General features: G+C 39.1%; 1 protein-coding gene across 8 annotated transcripts in view; it reads right to left on the bottom strand.

The window, feature by feature from the left end:
* The window catches only part of CDC14A (cell division cycle 14A), a 179,631-nt gene that overhangs the window by 46,043 nt on the left and 114,824 nt on the right, over positions 1-18,764 (bottom strand). For all 8 annotated transcript variants that reach the window (XM_082686498.1, XM_082686495.1, XM_082686497.1 and 5 more), the window contains exon 10: positions 11,866-12,004. In XM_082686498.1, coding sequence (XP_082542624.1) covers positions 11,866-12,004 — 139 coding nt within the window. The remainder of the gene's footprint in view (positions 1-11,865; positions 12,005-18,764) is intronic.

Raw genomic sequence — 18,764 nt, 5'->3', positions numbered from 1 at the left:
CCAATTAAAAAATGAGCATAGGATCGGAATAGACATTTTCCCAAAGACATACAGATGGCCAACAAGTACATGAAAAGCCTCACCATCACTAATTATCAGAGAAATATAAATCTAAACCACAATGAGATATCACTTCACACCTGCCAGAGTAGCTATTATCAAAACAAGCAAATAAATAAACAAGAAATAGCAAGTGTTGGAGAGATTGTGGAGAAAAGGAAACCTCTGTGCACTCTTGGTGGGAATGTAAATTGGTGCAGCCATTATGAAAAATAGTATGGAAGCTCCTCAAAGAATTTTAAATAGGATTACCATATGATCCAGCAATTCCACTTCTGCATGGCATGAAAACACTGATCTGAAAAGATATATACACTGCTATGTTCACTGCTGCATTATTTCCAACAACAAAGACACACTAGCAACCTGGGTGTCCATTAATAGATGAATGAATAAAGAAAGTGTGAATACACACACATACACATACACACACACACACACACAAAATCAGATATATAAATCACACAAATATACATAATATATACATAAATACATGTATACATACAAAAATATACAAAATATACATAATACATACATAAAGAATATTATCCAGCCATAAAAAAGAAGGAAATCTTGCCATTAGCAGTAACATGGATGGACCTTGAGGGCATTGTGCTAAGTGAAATAAGTCAGAAAGAGAAAGACAAACACCGTGTGATCTCACTTATAAACGAATTCTAAAGGGAAAAAAAATGAAAACGAATACATAGATAAAGAGAACAGATTGGTGGTTGCCAGAAATGGGGGATGGGAAGTGGGCAAAATGGCTGAAGAAAGTCAAAAGGTATAAACTTAGTGATGGATGTTAACTAGACTTAAGGTGGTGATTATTTCACAATATTTACAAACATCAAATATTACATTATATACCTGAAACTAATATAATGTTATGTCAATTATATCTTAATGAAAAATTTTAAATTAAAAAATAAATACATAAATAAAAAGAAAACAGTATCATTATATCACACATCATTGCAAATATCCATGCACTGAAGTCCCCGTGGGAACCCAGTACCGGCCCTTGAAGGCTTCCTTTCTTATGAATGAAATCATTAACAGATCATGATCCAGATGTCATCATACACCACAACTGAACATTCAATAAATAGAATCAAACAAGTCATAAAAGCAGCTTGATCCCACCTCTGTATTTCCACAGGCTGTCCCTGAAAAGGATAGGTTTAGACTTCACTCAATAAGAGAGATGTGTTTGTGCCTCTTTTTAAAAATTTTGAGGATGCTTGGTAGAACACATATTTTGGGGTCAGAATGGATTTTTTAGCTTAAGAACAACAGTTTGAAGTAAAAGAAAAAAATCACTTGATGGTTTGTAAACAATTTTATTTATATCCTAGGGAAAAAATCAAATATAAGATTTCAGACTATAACAAAGAAAAGGTCTCGATCTGCCAATACATAAATTCATCAACTCACAAGGATGCTAATAACACCCCTTGTGCTGCTGGTGAGATAAGGGGAAATTTTCTTGAAGACGCAGAAATCAAACACCTGGCCATATTTTAGTCTTCAAGGACTAACAGGATGTTCTACCCTAAAGTCACAGATTTAGAATTAACATTACCCAAAAGGCAACGATTGGATTTCTCACCTCTGAAAGAATACAATCCTTCTAACCTAATGCAGTCATTTTTGACAGATGAAAGCCTGTCAGATAACTTTTTAATCCTCTTACTTCTCTCCTAATGAATGTGTTACTTATTCATGCTTTTGCGTCATCGATGGTGTCACTCTCTTCATCTTTCATACCATTAGTCAGGCTTCAAAGCCCTTCGTCTCTCCTACCATTAGTCAGGCTTCCAAGCCTGAGACTGACTTCCTTGAGATGCTCTGGTCCCCACCTGTCTCTAATTCCTCAGTCGAACTTCTGGCCCCTTCAACAAGAGCTGACCTCTTTAGATGATGATAGTCTCTTTTCAATCTCCCTCCACCTGATTCATCTTACACATTGCTGTAGTTCAGTATTCCTTAAATAACATGTGCATCTGAGGACTCTCCTACTCTGAACAGCCTAAAGTAGAAATATGATGAATAAGAGAATTTCAGAATGCCCATGTTCACAGAGGATCTGTGTATCTCACTATACCTATTTCCTTACTGGTACACTATGCAGATATAGTAGTTTCCTATCTACACAAAGCTGCTGTAACAAATTACCACACACCTCATGGCTCAGAAGAAGACATATTTACTCCCACGTAGTTCTGGAGGTCAGAAGGTCAGTATCCCTTTCACTGAGCTAGAGTCAAGGAAGGTATTGACAGGATTGATCCTTTCTGGAGGCTCTACAGGAAGAAATCTGTTTCCTTGGTTTTTCAGCTGCCAGTGGCTGCCTTTATTCCTTGGTTTATGGCCCCTTCCTCCATGTTCAAAGTATGTCAGTTAGATCTCTGTTTCTATCATCGCATTTCTTCTAACTCCTCCTATGTCCTCCTATGATTAGAATGAACTTGCTAGATTAATCCAGGACAATCATTCCACTTTAAGATCCCTAACTTGATCACATTTGCAAGACTCTCATTTATAATATATTGAGTAGGGTTTATTCCCAGAATGCAAAGCTTATTTAATATGTTTTTTTAAATTAAGGCAATCCACCAAATTAACAGGCTACCAAAGAAAAAGATATGATCAATCAATGCAGAAAAAGCATGACAAAACTCCATACTCATTCATGATAAAACTCTCTGGAAAGGAGAGGGGAACTTCCTCTACTTGGTAAAGTACATCTATAGCAAACGTCTAATTAACATTCAATATAATGGTGAATGCTTCCCCCCAAGCCCAAGATTAGGAACAAGTGAAGAATGTCTGCTCTCACCACTCTTATTCATCATAGTGCTAAAAGTTCAGACTATGCACCAAGGGAAGGGAAGAAAAGAAAAGAAAAAAGAGGAAAAGAAAAGACCAGACCAGACAAGATATGCAGATAGGAAAGGAAATAAATCTGCCCCTATTTGTAGATGACATGATTGCCTTTGTAGAAATCCCCAGGAATTCATGTGTGTGCGTGCATGCACACACACACACACACACACATTTCAGGATATAAAATAAACATAGATAGAAAATCAACTGTATTTATACATACTGGTGATAAACACATGGACTCTGAAATGTAAAATATATTACTATCTATAATCATGCAAATAAAGCAAATTACTTAGGTGTAGATCTAACAAAACAGGACTTGTAAAAGTTGAAAGCTACACATACTGATGAAAGAAATCAAAGGAGATCTAGATAAATGAAGAGACATACTGTGTTTAGGGACTGGAAGACTTAACAGTACTAAATATGTCAATTCTCCAATAAAGAGGTTTTAACACATTCCTATCAAAATCACAGCATGACTTTTTGTAGACATGGACAAGATTATTCTAAAATTTACACAGGAAAGAAAAGAATCTGGCATTCCTAAGATAATTTTGTTAAAGAAAGAGAAAGTAGGGGAACCACTCTTCCAACGTTAAGGCTCACTCACTATATAGGTACAGTATCCAGACAGTGTGCTATTAGAAGGACAAATGGAACAGACAGAATAAAGAACAAAGCAATAGAGCGATACATAGGTCAATCTAATTTTTAACAAAGATGTCAAAGCAATTCAATGGAGAAAACTATTTTAACAAATAGTGCCAGAGCACCTCCATACGCAAAAAGAAACAAATGCACCGTAAGTCTCGTGCCTCATACAAAAATTAACTCAAAATGAATCACTAGGGGTGCCTGGGTGGCTCAGTGGTTAAGTGTCTGCTTTTGGCTCAGGTCATGATCCTGAGGGCTTGGGATCAAGCACCAGGTCAGGCTCCCTGCTCAGTGAAGAGTCTGCTTCTCCCTTTCTCTCTCCCTCTGCCCCTCTGCCCCTCTGCACTCTGCCCCTGCTCATGCTTGCTCGCAACTCTCAAATAAATAAATAAATAAATAAATAAATAAATAAATCTTAAAAAAAAAAAAAAAAGAAGAATCACCAACTTAACTAAAAACACATAACTACAAAACTTTTAGAAAAAACATGAGAAATTATGGGGATCTAGAGCTAAGCAGAGAGACCTTAGATTTGATACTAAAAGCATGATCTAAAAAAGAGAAAAAATGATAAATGGGACTTCATCAAAATTTAAAATTTTTCTCTGTGAAAGAATCTATTAAGAGAATGAAAGACAAATTATAGACTGAGAGAAATTATTTTCAAAATATTTATCAGACAAAAAGTTAGTACCTTTAATGTATAAAGACCTTCTCAAGGGACATCTGGATGGCTCAGTCAGTAAGCCTCTGCCTTCAGCTCAGGTCATGATCTCAGGGTCCTGGGATGGAGCCTGACATTGGGCTTCCTGCTCTGCAGGGAGTCTGCTCCTCCCTCTCCCTCTGCTCCTCCCCACCACTCGTGCGCTCGCTCTCTCTCTCTCTCTCTCTCTCCTGCTCTGCTCTCTGTTTTGCAAGTAAATAAATAAAATCTCTTTTTTTTTTTTTTTAAGAAAAACATGAGTGTGGCTGTACAATGGCAATGTGAAGAACTCTTAGTGGTGACAGGTCTCTGTGCCTTCACTCTATCAACGTCAATATCTTGATTGTGATGTTATACTGTAATTTTGCAAGATGTTCACATTTGGGGAAAGTGAGTAAATACATAGGAACCCTCTCTATTACTTCTTATAAATGTACATTAATCTATAATTATTGCAAAATAAAAACTTGAATTAACAGTGTATGTGTTTGTATGTGCTTGTGTGTGTATGTGTGTGTGTGTGTATATATATATAGCTTAGGAGAAGGGTTGAGGTTATGTTTAGAATGGTTAGAGAAAGGCATGCAAAATGTGAAATAAACTTTCCAGACAGGATAGTTAAAAAAGAGTCAGGGGTGCCTCAGTAGGTTAGGCCTCTGACTCTTGGTTTCAGCTCAAGTCATGATCTCAGGTCCTAGGATCAAGCCCTGAGATGGGTCCCACACTCAGCCCAGAGTCTGCTTGATATTCTCTCTCTTCCCTCTCCCGTCCCCCTCCCCCACAATACTTGTTCCCCCACAATACTTGTTACCTCTCTCAAATAAATAGATAAATAAAATCTTTTAAAAAAATAAGGAAGGAAGTGAATAGAAGTGTGTAGTCACCACAGCACCTCAGGCTTTCAGTGACCCAGCAGTGGCCCCAATGGGCCATAGCACCACCCTGCAATGTAGCAAAGATTACATAGGTATCCCACACTCCCCTCCTAGACACCTAAGCAAGTGGTCCCAGTGGGGATCTCTGCGCTGCCCCTTGGCCACCATATCCCCAGGAACTGTTTAATAGAAAGTCTTCTGATGGCCGATAGCCCATGGCCTCAACCGATGACCCACCTGACTCTGAAAGACTTTCAGAACCAAACCCCTCATAGTGCAGGCCCTGGTTTACCCCTATTGGTCACAAGACCAACCTTTCCAGGTCATCCAACATCAACTAGACCCTTATCTCCAAATAACACTTCTATCTCCTAAGTTCCCAGCCCATCCCTCAAATCCAGTAATACCATCTTATATTACTCTTTTCAGAAAATAAACAATGCATCTTATGAAGTCTGCATGACCCTGATACTGACACTTAAAAAGTATTACAAGAAAAGAAAATCGCACATCATTACCTCTCATGACATGAATACAAAAATCCCTAAGAAAACATTAGCATATCAAATCCACCGTAGGAAGACATAAAAGCCCATCATGGCCATTATGACTTCACATGAGAAAAACAATGTAGTTCACATTTAGCAGTATAAAGAAGAAAAAATTATACGATTATCTTGATAGATGTAGAAAAAACTGACAAGGGGCGCCTGGGTGGCTCAGTGGGTTAAGCCGCTGCCTTCGGCTCAGGTCACGATCTCAGGGTCCTGGGATCGAGTCCCGCATCGGGCTCTCTGCTCAGCAGGGAGCCTGCTTCCCTCTCTCTCTCTCTGCTTGCCTCTCCATCTACTTGTGATTTCTCTCTGTCAAATAAATAAATAAAATCTTTAAAAAAAAGAAAAAACTGACAAAATTCAATACCCACTGTTAATAGAAACTCTCAATAAACTAGAACTGGGAGGAAATTTCCTCTTTCAGATAAAAGTCATCTGTGAAAGCCCCACAACTAACAGCACATTGAGTGGTGAAAGAATGAACGCTGTCTGTCTAATATCGAGAGCAAGACAAGGATGTCCATTTTCACCACCCCCAACTAACACTGTACTGGAAATCTTAGCAATAAGGAAAACTACTAGAACTAATAAGTGAAATTAGTAAGGTTGAAAGATACATGGTTAATTTTCAAAAATCAAGCTCAGCAAAATTTTAAATTCTATTCATTGAAAGACATATAGCACAATGTATTTGACAAAAAGACTTGTATCTAAAATATATATACAAATATCAAATCATTATGTTGTATGACTGAAATTAATAAAATGTTATATGTCGGTTACATTTCAATTAAAAAAAACTCACTGGGGTGCTTGGGTGGCTTAGTCAGTTAAAGTGTCTGCCTTTGGCTCAAGTCATGATCTCAGAATCCTGGCATGGAGCCCCATATTGGGCTCCCTGCTCTGCAGGGAATCTGCTTCTCCCTCTCCCTCTGCCCCTACCTCCATTCATGCTCCTTACCTCTCTCTCTTAAATTAGTAAATCTGTTTTTTAAAAAAATCTCAATGAAAAGCAAAAATACCTGTTGTAAAGCTGTGACATACAACTTTAACTGTTCTTCCTAATATTATATAGTTTGTAGAAAAACAATATATTTTCCATCAACTCTGTATATAGTACTGTGAAAAATAATTGTTTTATAGTAACTTCAACAAATATTTTTTAAAATAAAATAATACCTTGGAAATTCTGCAAAAACATTTGGGAAAGAAACAAAATCTATTTTGAAAATAAAAATAAAATAAAATAATGACATAAAATATGTAAAGAACCACTACAATCAACAGAAACAAAAAAATTTTAAATAGGCAAAGACTTGGCCAAACATCTCACAAAAGATACATATATGTGTGAAAAAAATATTCAACATCATTAGCCATCAGGAAAATACAAATACAATATTTCATACCAAGCAGAATGTCTTCCACTCCTGCCCAAAAAACAAGTTTACAAAACAGGATGTTGGCAACAATGTGGAACAGTTAGAACTCATACTCCAATAAGTAATATATAAAATGATTTAACCTCCTTGGAAAACTTCATTCCTCATGAAGTTAAACTATATTTAACCCTATGATCCAGTGACCTTCATTCCTAGGTATTTAAATAAAGGAAATGAAGACATATGTCTGCAAAAAGACTTACAGAAGAACTGTCACAGCAGTTTCATTCCTAACAACCAAACCGAAACATCACCTAAATACCCATCAACAGTTGCATGGGTCAATACATCGTGATACATTCACAAGGTGGAATGCTAAGTAATAAAAAGAAACAAACTACTGACATACTGAACATGAATGTATCTGAAAAAACAATCTTCTGAGAAGAAAACAAAGGGCAAGAGCAAATAAAACAAATCTATGGCATTAGAAACCAGAAAGTGATTTAAAGGGAGCCCCAGTGTGCTGTGTGTGGGAACGTAAATTGGTGCAGCTACTATGGAAAACAGTATGGAGGTTCCTCAAAAAATTTAATATAGAACTACCACAGGATCCAACACTTGCACTTCTGTGCATTCATTCCAAGAAAATGAAAACACTAACTCAAAACGGTATTTGCACCCCCCGCCACGTTCGTTACAGCATTATCTACAACAGCCAAATGGAAACAATCTAAGCTTCATCCAGTGATGGATGAACGGATAGAGAAAATGCATTTATATATAACGAAATATTATTCAGCCATAAAAACAAAGGAAATCTTGCCATTTGTGACAACATGGATAGAACTTGAGGGCATTACACTAAATGAAATAAGTTACACAGGGAAAACAAATACTCTATGATTTCATTTACATGTGGCATCTAAAAAACAAAAAAACAAAAACAAAAACAAAAAACAGGCTCACAGACACAGATAACAGACTCGTGACTGCCAGAGGTAGGGGGTGGGAGAAATGGGTGGAAAGGGTCAAAAGCTACAAAGTTCCAGTTATAAGATGAATAAGTTCTGAGAATATAATAGGCAACAGGATGACTATAGTTAATAATATTGTATTTGCATATTTTAAAGTTCTAAGAGAGTAGATCATAAAAATTCTCACAAGAAATTCTATTCAAGAGATACTATGGAGTAAAATAGCAAACCCCAAGAGAAGCAGAATATATCTGCATTACATAGAATGGACAGTGTGCATTAGCCAGAATATTAAGACTCCTACACAACGACAAGAAAAAGACAGCCACTACCAATATGAGGTAAGAGATCTGAAAATGTGTTTCATAAAAGAGAATACATGGGGGCGCCTGGGTGGCTCAGATGGTTAAGCGTCTGCCTTTAGCTGAGGTCAAAATCCCAGGGTTCTGGGATCAAGTCCCACATCGGGCTCCTTGCTCAGTGGAGAACCTGCTTCTCCCTCTCCCTCTGACACTCCCCCTGATTCATGCTCGCTCTCTCTCTCTCTCTCTCTCTCTCTCACTCTCTCTCCCTCCCACCCTCCCTCCCTCTCCCTGTCTCAAATGAATAAATAAAATCTTTTAAAAAAAGAGAGGGCAAACACAAGTGGCCAACAAATACATGAACAGTTCAACCACATTAGTCAACAGAGAACAGCAAATTAAAACTACAAGCGAATTGCCACTACAAGCAGAGTATAATGACTTAAGTTTAAAAGACTGCCATATCAAGTCTTAGTAATCACGTGAAGAAAGTGGAACTCCCACCTGCTATTGATAGGAATCCACAGTGGCGATCTGCTTTGGAAAAGTCTTTAGTGATACCCACTATAACTGAATGAACGGCTCACAGGTATTCATCTAAAAGACAGATGGACCAAAGATAGGAAAGAGCCCCAAACTGGACGCAACTTAAATATCCATCAAAAGAAGAACTAAAATATTACATATTCAAACAATGGAATTTTATCCAGCAACGAAAATGAACACATTAGTTTTACATGTAACAATAAATTAATGTTGACTAGAAGCCGCCAGACATACATACTGATTCTATTTGTGCAAAGTTACAACAAGGCAAAACTCGTCTCCGGTGTTAGAAGTGTAATGACTAGATGAGCCAAAGAACTGGGGGAGTGGATGGAAGGCGCACAAAGAGGAGCTTCTGGATGCTGCTAATTGTTCCATTTCCTGATCTGAAGCGTGGTTACATGGGTGTGTTCACTTGGCAGAAACTGGGCGAGCCGACCTCTCAAACCACCCCCTCCCAGCTCACTATATTCTCCCCACACCAGCCTTCTTTCTGGGCTTCAGAAGTGCTGCACGTGTTCCCGTCTCAGGACCTCTGCGTGTGTGCTACCCAGGACACAACTCAGACTGCCAGCTCTGGCTCCTTCTCACCCTCAACGTTCTGGCTCTCTTTCAAGAAACCTTGACCAAAGGGCTCTCCCATCCTCTGTAATCACCCCTCTCCCCCACCACTAGTCTCCATTTTCATAGCACCATCAGAAATTATCCTGTATATAAACTTACATGCTTTCCATTAGAAATACTACACCGGGGAGCAAAGGACCTTGTCTGGCAAGTTCCCTGCTGCAACCCCAGGCCGAAGAGTACGACCTGACAGAGAGTGTGCATGGAACAAGTGTCAGAAGAATGAACATCACGTATGCACTAAGCAATGTCTTCTGTTATGGGGACATCAAGACATAGGCTTGGGAAGAAAAAAATGAGAGGAGAAGAGAAGTATACACAGTCCAGTTAGCACAATAGTTCCTCTAGTACCACTCAGAGCACAAAGCAGATTAGACCTTCACCTTGTTGGAGGTGATCTGATAAAGCCCGGGAAAGCCTGGGAATTAGGCAGGCATTTTCCCCACACTGGCTCTGTAAGAACTACTGCAACGCACAGAAGGTCCAGTGCCTCAGACAGAGAACCTGCCTTCAGGAAGGTTCTGATCTAAGCATTAATGACTTATTTTAGGCCTGATTTCAATTTAATAACTGTAATTAATGACTGATTTTAATGCTTCAGTTATGCAAGGAAGTCATTCCTGTAACTCAGTTCTTACAGAACAATACTTAGAAAACTGTAATATGCACTCACACCAAAGGAAATACCTTGAGTTTTCTAACAAAGTACTAGAAATGGGAAAAAAAGAAAAAAAAAAAAACCTAATTTCTTCTGTTGGTATTTTCAGATATGGCAGAGAGAAGGCATGGTGGGGGGTGCACAGGCACACAGCAGGAGGGTTGTGGTATCCCACACCCCAGGGGGAAAACGAGGTACAATTCTCAGCTACATCTCCTCACCCTGGGAGCCATACCTGGAGCAAGATGAGTATTCAGTAGGTAACTAATGAAGGAACAATCTTCCCAACAATGGTTTTAACAGTGGAAAAGAACCAGGCTTAGTAGTGTCTCAGTTTCTGTTTCCTAATCCTAAAGCCATTTATTTAACTTCGGCGAGCAAGCAGTACAACAAGTGGCTGGTAGGTACAGGGCACCGGGCTCCATGCTCTAGGTGCACAGAAAGCAAAATAGCAGAAACCCTGACTGAGAAGCTGATAAAGAATAAACCTCTAAAATACTGGAAGTACTTTATTTGTATCTCATAGGCTAACCCTAGGAACCTCTATCTTCTTAATGATCCTGCTTCTTGGTATTTTTTGTGTATTCACTACACTTCCATTTCATTCTTCGAGGTAAAGATATAAATTCACATTTCCAGCACTGTTTTCTTATCTACACCCCCCCACACACACACACAACTAATGTAATCCCTCAGCAGGATTCCTCAAATCCTGTTAATCATTTCAGATGCTTATGGCTCACTTCTAGCATCCTCTTGTCAAAGTCACAAATCATTTGTTTCTCACCAACAGAAAATGATTTAAACAAGAAAAGAATTAATTATATAGAAAAGAATGCTATTCAAGATATAGCCATACAGCGTAAAGAGGAAAAAAAATGAAATTTCTGTATAAGAAATAATTGGTAACATTTTAGAGCTGGACCTAAATCAGCTAATGCTAACTTCATCTCCTCCCTTTATTAGTGGATAAATCAGTGGTAATTTCTAAAATTTTACAGGGAAACCAGGAAGGATCGTTCCCTTATGAGTTAAATCTCTCCACTTTAGGAGATGGGGTTTGACAAACACTTCATGAGGGTGAATGAATGAACGGATAGATGGATTTGTAAGTATTCTTCCAAATAATGGTCTTAAAGCCATTTAGTGGCAGGGCCAGGACTAAAACTCAGTTCTCTTTTTTTCTTCCTTGGTAACTCATAACCTGCAGCTACTCTAGTAGTTTAGTTCGTTGTCAGGAAAGCAGCAATGTCACCGGCATCACTGATGGACCTTAGTTGTGGTTTTTTTCATTCTGCTTTTAGACAAGCAAACAAAAGAAAAGAATGAAAAGTGTCAAGTAGGATGACATAAGAAAATTGCACCGTAGCCAGATCACACATAGAAAATGACAGAAAAAAGGTAGGCAGAGATGGCTCTGTGATTTTCTTCTCTCACCTGATCTGAGAGATAAAAAAGGTACAAAGTTAGAATGCATTAGCTGTCAAATCAACAATATTCCATTAGAGGCACAGACATCTCACACAGTGCAGTCATTTTATAAGCACAGGCTTGACCTAGTCCACAACCAGGACGACACAAGGTAGAAATGATCAGAACAAGGACATAATATGATAATGGAGGCCATATACTTACTCTTCCAGGAAGTGCTGCTGGGGTCCTATAATGGAGCCTGGCCGGCAAATTCTGATCCAAGCAATTATTTCAGCATGTGTAAACCTGTAATGTTTCATGACATAACAGGCTATCAACGTCCCTGTTCTTCCAAGACCAGCTGCAAAAAAAAAAAGGGAACAGATCAAGAAAGACAAAATATAGCAAAGGCACTCATAAAAATACCAAAATCAAACCCTGCCCCAAACTGCAATGATTTTGTCTAACACAAGTGTTTTAAACCCAAACAATAATTCAATGCTTTTTTACATGATGTGGAGTTAAGAGATAATTCTAACACAAAAGATCTTCTAAAAATAGATCATACAATTCAAATAAGACTATATAAGAACATATCAGAGCAAGGGTCTTGAAAAAACGATCAAGTTCGACCCCTGGGGGCCTTTGGGAATGCCTGTCATTGTGGATGTTGTTAAGACAATGCGGGCCCCATGACAAGCATTTGCAGAATATCACCTGTCAGGTGTCTCCACCCTCCCCATCCCAGACCCCAGCCCAGGCTGAGATGAATCTACAGTTCACAGTTTGTATGATCTGAGTCAGCCATGTAACTGATCGTATTATCATGACCCATGTTAGAGCTTGTTTAAATGGTTAGTTTCTTTTTAACTCATCATAGAATAAGGAATCACAGGATCAAAGTTGGAAGATGCCACAGATGTCATCAAGCCTCACCGACTCCCTAGTCCACAGCTGTTTCAATACTGCCTCTAGCAGATGGTCGTCTGACTTCCCTGTCACTCCATCAGAGCCCAGGATTTCATGATTGCCTCAGTCGGTAGATATGGATGGAGCACTTGAGACCTGCCAGGAAACATGCTAGGAGCTAGAGGGCACAGTGACAAATAAAAGAGAGAGGGTCACTGCCCTCGGGAGAGCGCACAGTCCGCTGAGGAAGAACAAAGCGAACAGAAGTGCTCAAATCTCACTTCCCCGGGGTTCCTGCAGTTTCTAAGAACTTTGGTGTTCGCTTATGTTCTTTACGTTGAATGTACTCTCTGTTACATAAGATTATGTAATACGGCTAGAAATGACTTTCCAAAAATGACTTTCAATGAAATACTGGTTATTGTGAACTCTGATTTATTTCTTCAAAGTATTTTTACCAATTGATGTATGTCCTTCCCTCTCTCCAAAGAAATAAAAGTGATAGGACCTGATTTGCATTTTAGCCGAACTTAAAAAAAAAAAAAATCACACTGGCTTCCTCCTTTTGCAAAAATACTCAAAAACTTTATCAAGCCACAGGTTCTTGATAGTGGTGGTTGTTCCTATACCAGAACAATGAAGGCCCAAAGACAGCAACCAACTGACTCATAGAACAAGGGAGTACAGAATCCAGGACTAACATGCCCCCACAGTCCTGATTCTCCTCCCAGAATTCCTTCCACTCTTGTCTCACATCCTGTCATTCATTTTACAGGTACTGACTGAGACCCACTGTGTACAAAGTACCATAAAAGATCTGGAAACAGAACTATGAAGATAAGCAGGATGCCTGCCCTCAGGAAGTATACAGGACTGAACAATAAAGCTCATTTACAAACATTTTCTAAATCTTTCCATATCTGGCTTCTTGGAGTTAAATTCAGTACTGTAAGTTCTACAGTACGCAGTTATTTTTCCACTACTTAAAATCTGTTTGTATCATATATACCTTTCCTTTTTTTTTTTTTTTTTTTTTTTTTTAGTTTTTATTTATCTATTTGTCAGAGAGAGGGGGAGTGCAAGTACAAGCAGGGGAGCAGCAGGCAGGGGGAGAAGCAGGCTCCCCCTTGAGCAAGGAGCCTGATGCAGGCCTCAATCCCAGGACTCTAGGATCATGATCTGAGCCAAAAGCAAACACTTAACCAATGAGCCACCCAAAGTCTCTGCACTTTTTCTTATAGAAGAATAAAGTAGCTCTGGGTTGCCTGGGTGGCTCTGACAGTTGAGCATCTGGCTTTTGGCTTCAGCTCCGGTCACCATCTCATGGGTCATGAGATTGAGCCCCACGTCGGGCTCTGCGCTCAAGGGGGAGTCTGCTTGAAGATTATCTCCTTCTGCCCCTCTGCTCATTCATACTTGCTCGCTCTCTCTCTCAAATAAATAAATTTTTGAAGAAGAAAAGAAAAAGAGAGTAGCTCTTTCTTTATTTTTAAACATTAACTTCAGCCGTTCAAATTCTTATTCAAGATGCCCAGGATAGGGTTCTGCTCCAAGGACAAGGATATAAGCAAGTACTGGATATAGTTTTTTACTACAATGAGTATCCCACTAGTTGCAGAATATTAAGCAAGAAAAAATAACAAAGAAAAGAAGTTTGAACTGAAACTAGGCTCTCAGAGAAAGGAGGGAGGTATTGGGGGAGCTGCTGGTGTCTTCAAAGAAGGTGTCATTGCTGACATGGACTTTAGCAGACTCTAAAGAATAGGAAGGTCACAGAATATTTTCAGCAAAGGGTGTGATAAATGAAAGCCTGGCTGAAGAACGTGTCAGTGTGTGTCAGAGGGCAGAATAAGGTCGGATGTGTGGAAAAGACCAGGAAAAAGAGCACCTTTGAGTCAAATGGAAGAGCCCAGGTTTAGGTGAATAGGTCCCTAGTCATAGGCCAAAGACACAAAGGACCACTGAGTTATCATTAGGAGTCCCCAACGCCAGGTCCACTGTGCTCTGAGCACTGATTAAGTCCCATCTCCTGGGTATGTGCATTATTACTCCTTAGATATACACAGATGATGCTTTCATGAACAAAATTCAACTATTTTAAAAAGTATTGCAGAATTCCTGATATGATCAATAGCTAATAAACATACAACTGCTATCATGTAAAAAACAAGTATTTTTTCCTTTAACCAATGGAAAGGGCAAAATAAAGTTGCATATCTTTGGGGGCAAGAAAGTGCTGTGATAAAAGCAGACAGATCTGGAAGCAGCACACGGACAATGCTGGAAAATACAGAGCGGGGAGCCGGGAAGCAGCTGGAGGCTGGGGCAGGAGGGTGCACAGAGGGGCCGGAAGGGGCAAAGACGGGGCTGGACTGACCATGGCGGTAAAAAGGAGGGGCTGAGTTAGAAAGACATGTGGACTGGGTCACAGAGAAAATCAAAGATAACTGCTATATCTGGCCTGGAAAAGTGATCCAAGGTCATTTTCATCCATGAAAACATTTAGTTAGAAAAGGAAATGAAAAGTAGACAGCTTTGTTTTTAATATGCTTAAGAACCTTTCCCCCCAGAGGAGGAGCCCTTTTGTCCGTTTTGCTGGTCAAATAATAAAGAGCATCTTCTCTAGTTCTCCAGTAGTTGGAAATACACAGGTGTCTCAGCAAATCTAAGTTACCATCAAGTTGCCTAATGGTGTGATATGCACCATTAATTAGTTCAGTTCCACCTAAGTAAGAAAAAATTAAACTATGACATGTTACCAATTTTCAGATGCATTCTAGTTCCATCAATTTAAAAGTGTGAAAAAGCGGTCTCTAAATCGGTGTTTCTCAATCTTTTTTTCTTGATTGCCTCCTCCAAGAGCCTCTTTAAGACATTTTTCCTGATGGTCTCCCATGAAATGTTACTGCCACAGTAAACTGCGTATCTCTATGTACTGTATGTAAATCTGTGTTTTACAAAGAAAAAGAATGGTTCCTCCTCACAACCCACCCCTGGGGGGGGGGGGGATTCTCCATCTTTGAGGCAACAATACCAGGTTGAAAGTACACATTAAAATCCAAATGAGCAGCACCTGGCAGGCTCAGTTGGAGGAACATGCGACTGTCTGATGTCGGGATTGTGAGTTCTGAGCCCCACATTAGGCACAGAGACTACTTAAAAATAAAATCTTTATTTTAAAAATGCAAATGAAATTACAATCAAGCTCATGTTTACAGATGCTTGACATTCCCTTCCCATTTCGCCTTTTTAAAAATTATATTTTTAATGTTTTATTAGATGGGGGTGTGCATGTGTGTGCATGTGTGTAGCCTGTTACCATTTGAAGTACCTTTGGTCCCAGACCAAATGTCAACATTCTTTAAAAAAGAGTAATTTGTGGTCTCAGTGGGGATCTTGCTTTAATATTAGAGTGAAGAGTAATTTAATTTGCCTTTCTGCTTCTGTCCAGAGCAGATACTCTCTGCATCTGCCAAATTCTCAAGTCTCAGACATTTGACAAGACTACAGGTAACTGTGTGGATAAAATACAGCAAGACAGCCTGCTGTAGGAACCTGCATAGAAACCAACGTGCAGGGACTTTCTAGTGTCCCTCCTTGGAGCCACCAAGGTGGGTGTCTGTCTGGAGAGGAAATGGTCTTTCTGGAGGCAGCCATACCTTCTCCTGCTCCCCGCCCTGTGCAAAGAAGGGGCTGTCCCATTCCCTCGGTTAGGCTCCCAGTCACACACACTCACAACCAAAAAAGGTGGTGCAGAAAATTTTCAAATTTCTCTGAAACTGAGGTTGCTTCCCCCTTTTAAAAAGAGTCTATAATTTAGATCTATAAAAAGAATGTACTTAGCACTCAATAGTTCGGAGTTCTTACCACAATTCAACAGAATAGGAACATTTCACCAAGTTTCTATAAAAACTTTAACAAATTTCTTAAAGCATTCATAATTAAAGGCTCCCTGACACAGCAAGACAAGACATTAAAAAGTACTCTATTTATACCAAGTTAAATGTTGATTCCCTTATAGTTCCCGGCATTTTCTGCAATCCTACAGAATATCAACAATCACATACCAGAACATCACAGTGTTCCCATTTTTTAAAATTAGTATTTGTGCTAGAAATTTTCAAAAAAATTAATAGCCATCCCTTTTATCAACCAGAAAGTGAACTATAGATACCAATTCTTCAGTAAGATTTCACACGTTCCCCGCAAATCAATTTCTAGTCCGTCTCTCTATCTAGCACTCTATGTAGAGGCACAACATCTTCATTCCCTTTCCAGCACCTACAGAAGTTCATGTGACATAGGCTAAGATTCTCTCTCCCTCCTCCTTGTACTTCAGTTAAAATGCTCAGTGATGCTTCAATTCCCAGAAAATTAAACTGACTTAATTAGGGCAGATGTCAAAATAATTAACAGGCCTCTAGTAGATAAGTATGCTATTAAAAGCAATACAGCTGTAATTAAACTGAAGGTGTAATTTTTATAAAGGAGTCCTACATGTGTGTACAAGTGGAAGCAAATGAAATAACGTTATGCAAAAGATGTCACCACATGTGAATGTGACCTTCCCATAGAAGAGCTCACCTCAATACTAACAGTTCTGATTTTAAATAAAAATCATATGATCTCCCTGATATGAGGAAGTGGTGATGCAACATGGGGGCTTAAGTGGGTAAAAGAAGAATCAATGAAACAAGATGGAATTGGGAGGGAGACAAACCATAAGTGACTCTTAATCTCACAAAACAAACTGAGGGTTGCTGGGGGGAGGGGGGTTGGGAGAAGGGGGTGGGATTATGGACATTGGGGAGGGTATATGCTTTGGTGAGTGCTGTGAAGTGTGTAAACCTGGTGATTCACAGACCTGTACCCCTGGGGATAAAAATATAGGTTTATAAAAAATAAAAAATTAAAAAACAAATATATATATATATAAACCTCTGCAGTATAAAATACACACACATACAACTCATATGCCCATACTATATTTTTTTAAATGTTAACATTCACAAATCTAAGATATAAAACAGAGAATACCTATAATAAGAATTTTGAACATCATAGAGTTTCATTCTTATAATTTCAGTTAAGTGAAAAATGCTGTCAAGAGAGATACGGATACCCAAAAGAAAATGAAAACATTCATTCAAAAAGATACATGCAGGGGCGCCTGGGTGGCTCAGTGGGTTAAAGCCTCTGCCTTCAGCTCGGGTCATGATCTGAGGGTCCTGGGATGGAGCCCCGCGTTGGGCTCTCTGCTCAGCGGGGAGCCTGCTTCCTCCTCTCTCTCTGCCTGCCTCTCTGCCTACTTGTGATCTCTGTCTGTCAAATAAATAAATAAAATCTTTAAAAAAAAAAAAAAAAGATACATGCACCCCTGTTTATTGCAGCAATATTTACAAGAGCCAGACATGGAAGCAACCTAAGTGTCCATTGACAGATAAATGAGTAAGGAAGTATATATGTATATACATAGATAGATAGATAGATATGTATATATGTATGTATGTGTATGTGTGTGTGTATAGATATAGATATAGATATAGATGTATAGATAACATAATATTACTCAGCCATAAAAAAGAAAGAGACTTTGCCATTTGTGGCAACATGGATGGACCTAGAGGTTATTATGCTAAGTGAAATATGTTGGAAAGATAAATAACATACAATTTCACTTATATGTGGAATCGAAAAAAAAAGAAAGAAAAAGCAGAAAGAGACCCATAAATACAGAGAACAAACTGGTGGTTGCCAGAGTGGAGGGGAATGAAGGGAGGGACAAAACGGGTGAAGGGGAGTGGGAGGTACAGCCCTCCAGTTATGGAATGAATAAATCACAAGAATAAAAGGCACAGCAGAGAGAATAGAGTCAATGGTATTATAATAGCATTTTATGGTGACAGATGGGAGCTGTGCTTGTGGTGAACAAAGAATAATGTATAAACTTGTCTGATCGCTGTGTTGTATACTTGAAACTCATATAACATTGTGAATCAACTATACTCAGTTAAAAAGAGAAAGATACTGGGGTGCCTGGGTGGCTCAGTGGGTTAAGCCTCTGCCTTCGGCTCAGGTCATGATCTCAGGGTCCTGGAATGGAGCCCCGCATCGGGCTCTCTTCTTAGCAAGGAGCCTGCTTCCCTTCCTCTCCCTCTGCCTGCCTTTCTGGCTACTTGTGATCTCTATCTGTCAAATAAACAAACAAAATC

The sequence above is a fragment of the Mustela nivalis genome (genome assembly GCF_964662115.1).
Source record: "Mustela nivalis genome assembly, chromosome: 10".
NCBI classification, from domain to species: domain Eukaryota; kingdom Metazoa; phylum Chordata; class Mammalia; order Carnivora; family Mustelidae; genus Mustela; species Mustela nivalis.
This window is presented reverse-complemented; position numbering and strand designations above follow the sequence as displayed.